Source organism: Panthera tigris, chromosome B4, assembly GCF_018350195.1.
Source record: "Panthera tigris isolate Pti1 chromosome B4, P.tigris_Pti1_mat1.1, whole genome shotgun sequence".
NCBI lineage: Eukaryota > Metazoa > Chordata > Mammalia > Carnivora > Felidae > Panthera > Panthera tigris.
This window is the reverse complement of record NC_056666.1, coordinates 28,603,326-28,616,397: the sequence shown is the minus strand read 5'-3', so window position 1 is coordinate 28,616,397 and position 13,072 is coordinate 28,603,326. Positions and strand designations below refer to the sequence as shown.

Genomic DNA, 13,072 nt, shown 5'->3' with positions numbered 1-13,072 from the left:
AGTAAGGATTCAGGCAGAGTCTAAGTTTAAAGTTACCTTCTTATATATATATATGTGTGGTTCCCCAGTTTTTTCTTTCTGTGCATAGTGGGAGGACTATTTTAGTCTATGTATAGACAAAGTGGAACAGGCCAAGTCTTTTTTTAAATATAAAATTGGGTCATGTGCAGAGGTACTAGTCCCAATTCAGTTGTTAATTAATGACAGATATATGGCCCATAAAATTAACTTTGTTTCTTTGTTCTCCTTTTAAAGTTTTTTTTTGTTTTGTTTTGTATGAAAAATCACTAATTTTGTTGTCTACAATTCATGAGCAAGGTTTTTTGCTCAGTTTAAGGGCACAATGCGTAAGTCTTATAAATATTAGAAAATTAATTTTTATGTGATTCATATGTTGGAAGAACTTCTTGTTGCTTATTCTTTTATTTTAATTCTTTGACTTATCTGTAGACTAAGAAACAACTGGGGGTGTGGAGTTCAGAATTATCTTTAAGCCTTTTAGAATACAAACTTGTTGGACCAAGGGTACCAGTTTGCCCTGAGTCCATTCAGGAAGATTTAATTTTATCAGTGTGTTCCAAACAATGGTACACATAAGGATCCCATAGAGTATTTAAAAATACAGATTCTTGACTACCACTTCCCAGTGTCTCTGGGATATGACTCAAGAATTTTAAATTTTATTTTATTTTATTATATTTTTTAACGTTTATTTATTTTTGAGACAGAGAGAGACAGAGCATGAACAGGGGAGGAGCAGAGAGAGAGGGAGACACAATCTGAAACAGGCTCCAGGCTCTGAGCTGTCAGCACAGAGCCCAACGCGGGGCTCGAACTCACGGACCGTGAGATCAGGACCTGAGCCGAAGTCGGACGCTTAACCGACCAAGCCACCCTGGCGCCCCAAGAATTTTAAATTTTAAAAAGCATTCCTAAATGAGGCTGATCTAGATCATCCTTTGACCACCTGTTAAGAAACACTAGTTTACATAGTGTTAATACTGTTGCTGTCACTTTTGTGAGTCCCCTGGACTAGGCAAGTGCCCCAGATTATTGAGGAAAATAAAATTGGGAAATAAAGCACATAAAAAATCATACACAATCCTATTATCCAGAGAAAAATGACCATGTTTAGTTGGTTTTTCTTCATACTTTAAAATTTTTAGTTGGAACTTAGTTGGGTGTTAGAAGCAGCTTTATATTCTGCTATTCTCATTAACCTCAAAATTTTTATTGTGTTATTAAAAATCATTAACATTTTCAGTGCCTCACTGAAAAAAAATATATTATTGCCTCATATATCATTATTTACTTAACCATTCCTCTGTTGCTGAATGTTTAGATGATTTCTAATTTATTTCTGATAAATAACATTGGAATGAACATCTTTGTGGGAAGAACTTTTTTCTATACTTAGGATTTCCCCCCCTCTCTGCTCAGGGTTCTAAAAATATATATAAAAGCTTTTGAAACATACTTGCCAAACTGTTTGGCAAAAAGGTTCAGCTAACTGAAGTCACCAGCAGTAAACTGAAGCTCTTACATTCAACCTTCACCAGCATTGAGTGTGTTTGTTTTAAAAAAAAAAAAAAAAAAGTATTTTTGGTTCACTAGACAAAATGGTGTATAATTATTTACATTCCTCTTTGTAGTTAATCTGTATTTATTTATGTGTAAAATTAGTTTGATATTTTATACTATTTTTTCTATCAGGAATTTATATTTTTAAAAGTTCTTGAGGAAAATCCTTAGTGATCTCTAAGGAAATGCCTTACAGAAATGGCATTTTTCTTCAGTTTTTTTCAATGATTTGAGCAATTGACATAAACATACACAGTTTTCTTTTTGTCAGAGATGAGAGTATTAATAAAAATACTGAATCCTCTTCTGTTCTCTTTCTGTATACTTTGGAAGTTAAAGTATAAACTGATTTTAATCATGAAGTTAATTCTTTTTTATTCTTTTTTTAATGTTTATTTCTGAGACCGAGCATGAGTGGGGGAGGGGCAGAGAGAGAGGGAGACACAGAATCTGAAGCAGGCTTGAGGCTCTGAGCTGTCAACACAGAGCCCTGTGCGGTGCTGGAACTCACAGACTGCAAGATCATGACCTGAGCCGAAGTTGGACGCTTAACTGACTGAGCCACCCAGGCGCCCTTTGAGTTAATTCTTAATTAAGAAAACAAAAGTCTTCTACCAGATACTGTTTCTGACAGTAGATGAGCAACATACAAATGAACATCTGTCAAAAATTTTAACTGGTAGTAAGAATGTGAAATATTAAAATTTTACCATTCATTCATTGTCAGTAAACCTCTTCTAACTACATGTCATTCTGTTTAAAATTGCTATTATATTTCTGATTTCAAACATAACTCTCCTTGATTTCTTAGTTTATCAATTTTGAAGAACATCAACAAAATTTGGAGATTCCTGGAAAAATTAGAGACCATTCTCCTTGTCCTCTCTTTGCAATATTTGATACTTGCATAATTATTTTCATTTGTTGTATTTTTCCCTTTGATATTTTAAATAAGAAATGTAAACCTTTATCTCTGTACTGTTTAGTCAGTGAAACTGTATAGGTTTCCCCTTCCTGTGCTGATTTCTGGAAACTACCTCCAGGCAGAAAGCCTTGGAGTGGTCAGGCCCTCATTTGTTTCTTCTTTCCTGAGATCACAGTCCTGCGCTGCTTGTTGTTACAATGCCTGAAAATGCCCGTTTCCTGTATTTCATTCCCTTTTCTGAATGTTGGTGGCAGGGAGATAATTTGGGATCTTCATGACTGGAAGTTGAAGTCTTGTAATGACTCCTTAATTGTTAAATCTAATACTCGTTCCAGAGCCCTTATATTGAATTCTTTGGAATGATACTGTCAAATTCCCCTTCTTTTGAAATTTTCTTCTCTTTGATTTTTTTAAATACCACCTTTTCCTGTTTAGCTCTTCTATCTCAGACTTTCCTTTCTTCCTTTTTTATTAGATCCTCTAACTTTGGTACTTTAATTATAGTAATTGCAATAATAATTATAACAATAACAACACTAGAGGTCACCATATTAAACCCTGTGCTAACTTTATACCTATATTTGCATTTTAATTCATAAAGCAACTGCTTAGTATTCTCCACAGTTCTGTTTTCCTCCTCCTCACATTCTGGATACTCTACTCTCTTAAGGTAATGGCCCCACCTGTATGCTGATGACTTACATTTATATTTTTAGCTCTCATTTCTATACTGAACTCCCCATCCTTGTAGCCAACACACAATCTGTGAATATTTTCAAAAGGCGCATCAGCCTAATACAATCTGAATGGAATCCCTCTTCGCTTCTTTTTGTCCTGTTCTTTATCTTGGCATTATTTCACCTGTAGTTAAACACACAGACAAAATAAAAATATACTTCACATAAACAAACATACAGTCCGTATGCTAATGTAACCTCATTATTTCTTCAGTCTAGCCCTGCTGCTTCATTCCCACCATCCTTGTCTCGTAGCTTTCTTCATCTTCTGTCTGTACCTTTGTGCCAGCGTTAACAGCGCTCCGCCTCTGGTGTGTCCCTCCGTAATATTTCTCAGTTTTAAACCAGAGTGTATTTCCTGCCTTAAAGTCTTCAGCCCTCCTTGTTCTGTCATGGCTTCTCCTTAGATCTCCGTCTTGCTGCTCCTTTTACGTACTGTAGGAGTCACATCATTCCTTGACTGTGCCATGCTTTTTCCCCAAACTTTTGTTTGTGTTGCCTCCTGTATCCCCAACTTTTGCCTGGCTGACTCTTATTATTTATTCATTTCTAGAACTCAGTCACTTGTTTCCAGGTCTTTTTCCTTTTAGCTCCCACAGCATCCCATGCGTAGCTCTAGAGTCTTGTTGATTATCCACTTAAATGAGCTTTTGTTTCAGTTTCTTTTGCTGTATCACGAAGTCCCAGAAGACAGTACATTTTTTAGTTCATGTTTGTAACCTTAGCACCTAGTTAAGTGCTTGGCTCACAGTTCATTTTTAGATAGTTTCTTTTCTTAAGATACTTTTTTAAAGTTTATTTATTTTTGAGAGAGGGGAAAACATGAGTGGGACAGGGACAGAGAGAGAGAGAGAGAAAGAGAGAGAATCCCAAGTAGTCTCTGCACTTCAACATAGAGCCCCGTGCAGGGCTCAAACTCACAAACTGGCAAGATCGTGACCCGAGCTGAAATCTTGAGTTGGACGCTTAACTGACTGAACCACGTAGGCGCCCCTAGATAGTTTCTGTCTTAAATGGTGACACAACCGTCCATCCTTTCCCAAGACTAGAAATATAGATGTTTTTCTAGTTTCTTCTCTATCACATGTAGCCAGTTCCAAGTCCTTGAATTTCACTTTCACTTGGGCGTTAGGTGTTTGTATTTTTTTGTTCACATGTTTGTTCGTTCATTCAACGAATTTCATTAAGTGCTACTTTGTGCTGGGCAGTGTACTAACTATACTGCTTGCTGGACATAGTGTTGAATTTGTAGGATTTATAGATTTTTTTTTGCAGAAATCACATGTTTACAAGATAACTTTTTCCCTTTAGAAACAAAGGTTTGTCTGAATAGATAAATATAATTTTAGGCACCTAAGGAAGGTTTTATAAGTACATATTCCTCATTTGATTTTATACATTTCTTTTAAAGCTTATTTATATTCTTTTCCTATCGTGAATGAGGTTTTTTACATTGTTACATTTTCCATTGTGTCATTGCTCATGTATGAGAAACTGATCAGATGATCTTTTATCTGGCCAACTTATTAAATTTCTTAGTAGTTTTTCTGGACTTGGGTTTCCAGATATTTGTTATGTCATTGTCAGATATCAGGGTTTTTTTTCCTCTAGGTATTTATGAATTTAATTCATTTTTTATATCTTAGAACATTGCTTAGAATCTCCAATACAGTGTAGAATAAAAGCAGTGATATTTAGCATCCTAGTTTTTATTCTTTTAATGAAAATGCTTCTTATCAATCCTTGCTGTGATGCTTATTTTATTTTTAAAAAACTTTTTTAAATGTTTATTTTTTTGAGATAGAGGAAGCACGTGCAAGCGGGCAGGGGGCAGAGAGAGGGAGACACAGAATCTGAAGCAGCTTCAGGCTCGGAGCTGTCAGCACAGTCGTATGTAGGGCTTGAACTCATGAGCTGTGAGATCATCACCCAAGCCAAAGTCGGACACTTAACTGACTGAGCCACCCACTCAGCTTAACTGACTGAGTGCCCCTGTGATATTCATTTTAAATAGTAATTTCTAAAGTCACATTAAGGAGACATCACACGTATTCCTTACTTGCTAAGAGTTTTATCCTGAATCCACGTTGAGTTTTATCAAATGGTGTCTGTGGAGAGGATTATGTGAATCTGTTAATGTAAAGAATTATAGTATGAGAGTTCCTAAAGATGGACTTTCTTAACATTTCTGGTTTTTTTTCTGATTTACTTACTTAGTACAGTGCTAGATTTGATTACTAATGTTTTACTTAGTATATTTTCATTTATAACCAAGGTTGGTTTATAATTTTCTTCCATTTAGAATAACGCTAGTCTTATAAACTGTGTTGAAGCATTTCAATTTTTTTTTCATGTTTATTTTGAGAGACAACATGAGTGGGGGAGTGGCAGAGACAGAGTAGAGAGAGAATCCCAAGCGTGCTCCACTTTGTCAGCCCAGAGCCTGATGCGGAGCTCGAACTCACATGAGATCATGACCTGAGCCAAAATCGAGGAGTTGGGCACCCAACCAACTGTGCCACCCAGGCGCCCCGAAGCATTTCAGTTTTTTTTAAGTAGAAAAACTGTTTAAATTTGCACTGTTTAAATAACAGGACTTGGTGGTTTCTTAAAGATAGAGTAGAATTTTCTATCAGTAGAATTTTCTATGAACATCTTTTAGAAAATGGCTGTCTCTTGGCTCTTTGTTTCCCTAAGTCTAGTAAGATATCAGGAGCAAAGTAAGAATTTCTTTTAACACTTGTTGAATAAATATTCTCTAGAAAAGGTTCTGGGAAATGATTTGCTACATAGAATTATTTGTTGTATTAACAGAGTTCATTGTAGTCAGAGAAAAACATTGTTACCTTGGCTAATTCACCAGGATATGGAATTACTCTCAAAGAGAAATACTACATGGAAATCTGTCTTCATAGATTTTCTTCATAGAAAGATGCTGTTCGGTGGTAGTCTAAATTCACAGCTAACATTTCAAGGAAAACAGTCTTAATTTGTATCATTGTGCATAATTACTATGTGTAAAAAAACCAAGGTAACAATTTTACATATGTATTCATGTTTGGAGTTATTTTACTGTTTTCTCTTTTAAATCTTATTCTTTGATTTAGATTCATTATAATTACTTTATAGGCAGGTAATATTTTAGAAGTTAAAGTACTTTAATTTTAATATAACTGACTCTGTATCCATCCACATTTCCCTTTTTAAATTCAGTATTTTTAAGCATTCATAAAACTCTGGGTACATTATAGATGTAATTAAACATCTGCATATAATGCTAGGATTTATATAGTAAAGCAGTGGTTCTCAGTCAAGGTTAGTTTTGTCCCCAGGGGACATTTGGCAATGTCTGGAGACTTTTTAGTTGACACAGTGGGGGAATGCTGCTATCATCTAGTGGGTGGAGGCCAGAGATACCAGTAAACATTTTGTAACACACAAGATAGACCCCCCACAGCAAAGAATTATCAGTCCCAAAATGTTATGGTGCCCAGGTTGAGAAACCCTGTGGTAAAAGGAAAGATAAATATACAAATATGAATACACAGTGTAGAAAGGTGTTCTCAGACATGTGCTTTTTTTCTTCAGCTATTAGAATTTTAAATTCAGTCATAGTGTCCTTATGCAAAGTGTCTGAAGAATATTCTGCTCTTGACTGACATCTAGTGAGACATTTAAAAATAAAAAGTAAAGCTGGAAGTTGAGATTAAGCATGTAAATCAGTTCCTGCTAATGCTTATTTTTCCACTGTTAGGAAATTCACAAATGAGGAATCTAGGAAGAGATTAAATGATTTGTTTATGGCAACTGAGAAATTATTAGTTGAGAAGGAATAGAATGTAGTAAACTCTTAGCTGAAGAATTTATCTCCTTTATCTTTCACTTATGTATTCCTGATTTAATATTAGAGCTTAGAACATAAAATCTTTCTTTTGGTAGTTTTTTGAGTTACCCAGGTGTAAGGCTTTTTGTGTTTTAAAAGATTGTCTGAAATGATAGACTTTTAGAGACAAAGGAGACTGGTGTGATTTAATCTGATCCCCTCATATACAGAGATTTAAAAAATCAGTTTTGGAGAGATGAGGTGATCTAATCCAATGTCATACAACTTGTTAGTGCCAGATCTTGAACTGAAACCCACATATCCTGACTTCTAGTGCACGATTCTTTTAGGATAAGGAAAAGTTACTAAGTACACTTTGGATTCTATTTGAAACTTTTATGTTTTCTTTAACCAAATCATGAATATTAATACCATTGCATTGTTTTTTCTTTAGAAAGAATATATACATCTGTATGTATGTTTTAAATAAATTTGTATGTATTTTCTGTGTCTCATGTTTCATTCAATTTTTATTTGTAAATGTTATGCCAGTTTAAACATGAATATTTCACATTTTCCACAGGCCACAACCCCTCCAAATCAAGGACGCCCAGATTCTCCTGTCTATGCTAATCTACAAGAACTGAAAATATCCCAGTCTGCTCTCCCCCCACTGCCTGGGAGCCCAGCAATTCAGATTAACGGAGAATGGGAAACTCATAAAGATAGTTCAGGGCGATGTTATTACTATAACAGAGGAACACAGGAAAGAACCTGGAAACCACCTCGTTGGACTCGGGACACAAGCATAAGCAAAGGAGATTTCCAGAGTCCGGGAGACCAAGAGGTATGAGTGATTAAGGAAATCAACCAGTGACTTACCAAATTTTCTGTTTCTATTATTCAGGATAAAAGAAGTGAATAGGTTTGTTTCTTGGTATTAAAATAGTAGAACACTTGAAATCTCTAAGATACTAAATGTTCTTTCCAAGTTTCATTATATTCATGCTACTTTCTAATATCTAACTAATAGACAGTAGCTAACCTTATAATGTACTTACTAGTTCCAGAATTAACTCAAAGTTGCTTAGTGCCAGTTATAGAAGATACTAATTTGGTTATTGTTATTGCTGAATCAGTGACATTTTATAGAAAAAGGAAAGAAAATACAGATATGACTTAGCCAAACAAATAAAAACAAAGTTATTAACTGGTTAAAACAGACATTTTTCTATATTGGTGTGGTATGACTAAGATACTTTCCCAGTTTTTGTCAGTCAGAGGTACAACATCACTTTTTATTTATATGTAAGGAAAATGAGTAAATGTAATCCTTTGCTATAAATGAGCCACCCTGTAAAGTTTGACCATTCACTTTCAAGTCATTATTTTCTCTATCAAGTGTTCATACTACCTGTCCCCTACCTTTGTCTCACCTCTTTGAGGCTGGTGCAGTGAACTTGGCCAGCCATATTTTGAGTAACTCTCATGTCAGAAGTCTGGAGGGATTCCTTAGGACTGTTCAAACATGCAGGAGAGGCTTGGGTAGAATTGATAGAACGGAATTAAAGTCTCCTGTTTGATAGACGGAAGCCCCTATGCCTGCATAGGACACCTTGGTCTTACAGAAAGTAGCTGGATTGTGTAATAAAAACAGAACTCCAGTCACATAGGAGCTGGAAAAATCAGGTAGCACATCTCGTATTTAGCAGAATCTAAAAGCTTTTTGTAGTTAATAACTCCTCTTGTCCTATTTTTCAGTTGGTTATTTATAGCTTTGGTTTGGTGGTAACTTGTACTTTTAGTGTTCAAGAATGAGATCGAGAATAGTGAGAGAAATTTGCTCATGTGTTACTATAATAAGAAAAATGTTGGGAAAATTATTTGAATTGTAGATCTAGAAAGATTTAAAATTATATTGTCCTGTGTATGAATAATAAAGTAAAATCTAATAATTTGGAAGAATTATGGATTAAATTAAATTATATAATAATTTAAAGGAATTTGAAGTATACACAGGAATTTTCAGTATGTTTTTTAGCTTTCCATTTTAATAAATACATGAGATTGATTTGTATATGAGAGTCTCAGTCTCTGCACAGATTGTTTCAAAATAGTTATTTCCATAGTAGCTGGAGCACATTTTCCAGTAACCTCTTGAGAAAGGTTGCATACATTATATAATATTGAGACTTTATGTGTGAAAATGTTTATATATTTTTTTAATGTTTATTTATTTATTTTGAGAGAACGAGAAGGGGAGGGGCAAAGAGGAAGAGCAAGAATCCCAAGTAGGCTCAGCACTGTCAGCATAGAGCCCATCGCAGGGCTCCATCTCAAAAAGCATGAGATCATGACCTGAGCTGAAGTTAAGAGTCAACTGCTTAACTGACTGAGCCACCCAGGTGCCCCGAGAAGGTTTATATTCTGCTCTTATATTTAATTGATAGCTTGCCTGAGTGAGTATAGAATTCTAGGTTGGAAATCATTTTTTCTCAAAATCGGAAAGCATTTTGAACTTCACTTTATGGCTATATGGATCAACTGCTTGTAGGGAGTCTCCAATGTCAGAACCATTAGGTCTTTCCTTTTAGACTAATGAGTCTTCACAGAAGTCTTAAAATCTTCCAGGAAAGTAAGGGTTGCCAGGGTCTTGGTAGTCAGCATTTAGTGTGCGTTTAGTCTCTCCTCTTTCTGCTTGGTACTCATGTCCCAGTTGTGTGTGTTGTCTTTCAAATCAGAATCTTTTTTCCCTCTTAAGAGGGAGTGAATTCCTGTACTTCTGCTGGGAAAAGGGAAGGGTGCACACCTAGCGGTCAGGCCTGAAGGAAAGGGATTCTGGCAATTTTAGTGCTCATTGCAATACCCTCTCTTCATCCCCAGTTCAAAGAGGACCTAATACTGTCAGTTCCTGAGCCATTTGAAGATTCTGCTCTGTAAAGTGGTTGGATTTCACTTCCCTCTCCAACTCCACCCACTACCCCCAGCATTTTAGACTTTGCTCTTTGCAGATAATTTAGTCTTTTGTTCATCTGCTTCTCAGCTTCCAGAGTTTTGTGACTATTGTCTCTTCTTGTGTTCTCCCTGTTCTTGGGAGTTTAGGTCTTTTTATTAAAGCATATTTGAGTACTTCTAGTGGGGATTGAGAGGAAATAAGTGTTCAATCATCCATCTAATTCAGGCGTATTATTTTAGTGTTTAGAACAGTTGTTCTCAGCTGGAGATAGTTTTGCCTCCTGGTGACACTCCATGTCTGGGGACATTTTTGGTTGTTAGAACTGGTGGAGGACTATTGGCATTGATTGGGTGGGTAGAAGCCAGAGGTGCTATCAAACACCCTATGATATGAAAGAAAGCTCCCACAATGAAGAATTATCTGGTCCTAAATGTCAGTAGTGCTGCTGTTGAGAACCCTGCCTTATAAGTGTTAAGGTGCATGTATATCAAAGTCTAAAGTTAGTATCTTCTTGCTCTTTAAAGCCATACAAGAACCGTGTGCTGTTTGCTGTTCTTGTCTTTTATTTCTGTTTTTAGCCCCTTCTTTGTACATGGTGTCTCATAAAATTTGTCCTTGTATTTAGCACTTTCTTTTCTCACACTCCTTTATGCAAATTAGATATCTTGGTTAACTTTTGGTTAACTACTGTCTTAAGTATGTACTTTTAAATTTTCTTAGTGAAGATTTATTAGTGATAGAATCTAGTTTTGTCTGAAAATTTAATTTTCCTCATTTTTGAAGAATATCTTTACTTGATAAACAGTTCTGAGTTGACTGTTTTTTCCTAGTTCACTGACTATTTTATTCTCCTGTTTTCAGGCTTTCATTGTTGATATTGCAAATTCAGCTCTCAGTTTGATTGTCATTCCTTGTCTGTTCTCGCTGGCAGCTCTTAAATTCCATGTCTGTAATTTTCCTATGATGTGATTAGGTGAGGGTATCTTTAGTTCCTGCCAGGGTTTTTTTGAGGTTCTTGAACTTGAGGAGCCCTGTCTTTGATTAGTTCTAGAAAATTCTTGGTCATCTATATATAGCCTCTGTCCCATTTTCTCTTTCCTCTCATTCTGGAACTTTGATTAGAGGAACATTTAATCTGCTTACATTGGTCATGTCTCTTTGATTTCCCTTATACTTGTGTATTGTATCTCTAGGTCTCTCTGTGCTTCTCAATTTTTAGATGTAGTTCCAGTTCACTATTCTTCACCTTTATTTGTTTTTGCATCTTTTTTCTGTAAGTTTATTTATTTATTTTGAGAGAGACAGAGAGAGTGTGAGCAGGAGAGGGCAGGGAGAGGGAGACACAGAATCTCAAGCAAGCTCTGCACTGACAGTCCCAATAGGGGGCTCAAACTCACAAATGGTGAGAGACATCATGACCTGAGCCGAGATTAAGAGTTGGACACTGAACCGACTGAGCCACCCAGGATCCCCCTTCTTTATTTGATATTAAACCAATCCTTGAATTTTAAAAACCTGTTAGTTTTTATTTATCTGGGGAGCTTCTCCATCTTGTTACTCTGGAAAGTTTTAAACCTAAAGAATAGAATAGTGAACATCCATATACTACATAGCCTTATTAGTCAAGATTTACCAGTTTTAAATTTTGCTACAATTGCTTTATTTCTCTCCCTCCTTCTGCTCTCTACCCTCCAGTAATTTTCTTCTGAACCTTTTGGATAAGAAAACATAATATTTTATGTTCTAAGGATAAGGACATTTTCTAGCAAACCTTTTTTTTTGGTGGAAAATAATTTATCATACTCAAGTTTAATATTGGAATACTATTTAATACATAGTTAATATTCAGTGTTTCTCATTTGTCAAGTAATATCCTTTACATTTTTTTTCCTGCAATAAAAGATCCAGTAAAGGATCATATATTTCATTTGTCCTATCTTTCTTTAGTCTTTTATTTTTTATAATTCTAGTATATAAAGTCTTTAAGAGTTGGATTATGATGCTTTTTTGCTGTCTCTAACTTATAGTGTTTTGTTTCACATCTTGTCCGTGTGTGTGTATTTTAAGATGAGATTATAGTTCATATATAGGAAGTCTTTAGTGCTGGGGTTGACAGTCTGTTCCATCAGAGGGGATTTGCTTTTGTTTCTGCCAGGAAGTTAGTGTCCTGTGAACATTTGAAACTGAATTTTCATCTTTAGTTTTTACAGGCCACCTAGGTAGTAGTAATTTGGATTGCATGAAGACTGGTTTGTGGCTGGAGAGTCTCCCATTTTCCCTCCCATTCTTCCATTATTTGGGAAGATTCCCGTGATTTCTCTTGTGTGGAATAAAGGGACAAAATTTGTTTCTGGTTAACTGATAATCTGAGGGTATAATTCTTTGGGGTCCCAGTTCTTTATTTTCAGGGGGGAATTCTGTTAGACTCCCTACTTTTGGTAGTCTTGAGTTCTGTTTCCCAATGCTTCATGACTTTGAAAAGTAATGTTCTAGTTTGGGGATTGGCAAATGCCTTCAAAGAGAAAGCTGGTCTTTATATTCTTCTTATACTTTTGGATTCTTGCTTCTACTTAGTTTTGACTTCTGAGTATTTCTTAGTCAGTTTCTTGCTTCTTGATAATTTTTTTAAAAAAATTTGGGGCACCTGGGTGGCTCAGTCTGTTAAGTGTCCAACTTCAGCTCAGGTCATGATCTCGTGGTTCATGAGTTTGATCCCCGCATCAGGCTCCTGTGCTGACAGCTCAGAGCCTGGAAACTGCTTTGGATTCTGTGTCTCCCTCTCTCTACCCCTACTCTGCTCGTTCTTTGTCTCTGTCTCTCTCAAAAATAAACTTTTTTTTTTTTTTTAAAGAATGTGTTAAAAAATTTAATATATTAGGGGTGCCTGGGTGGCTCTGTCAGTTAAGCGCTGGACTCTTGGATTTGACTCAGGTCATGATCCTACGGGTTTGTGAGATCGAGCCCCACATCAGGCTCTGTGTTGACACAATTCTTGCTTGGGATTCACTCTCTGCTCCTCCCCTGCTCATTTTCTCTCTCAAAATAAATAA

At 35.8% G+C, this 13,072-nt stretch overlaps 1 protein-coding gene across 4 annotated transcripts in view; it reads left to right on the top strand.

Moving 5' to 3' along the window:
- The window catches only part of ARHGAP12 (Rho GTPase activating protein 12), a 120,435-nt gene that overhangs the window by 56,752 nt on the left and 50,611 nt on the right, over positions 1–13,072 (top strand). For all 4 annotated transcript variants that reach the window (XM_042991339.1, XM_042991338.1, XM_042991336.1 and 1 more), the window contains one exon: positions 7,650–7,913. In XM_042991339.1, coding sequence (XP_042847273.1) covers positions 7,650–7,913 — 264 coding nt within the window. The remainder of the gene's footprint in view (positions 1–7,649; positions 7,914–13,072) is intronic.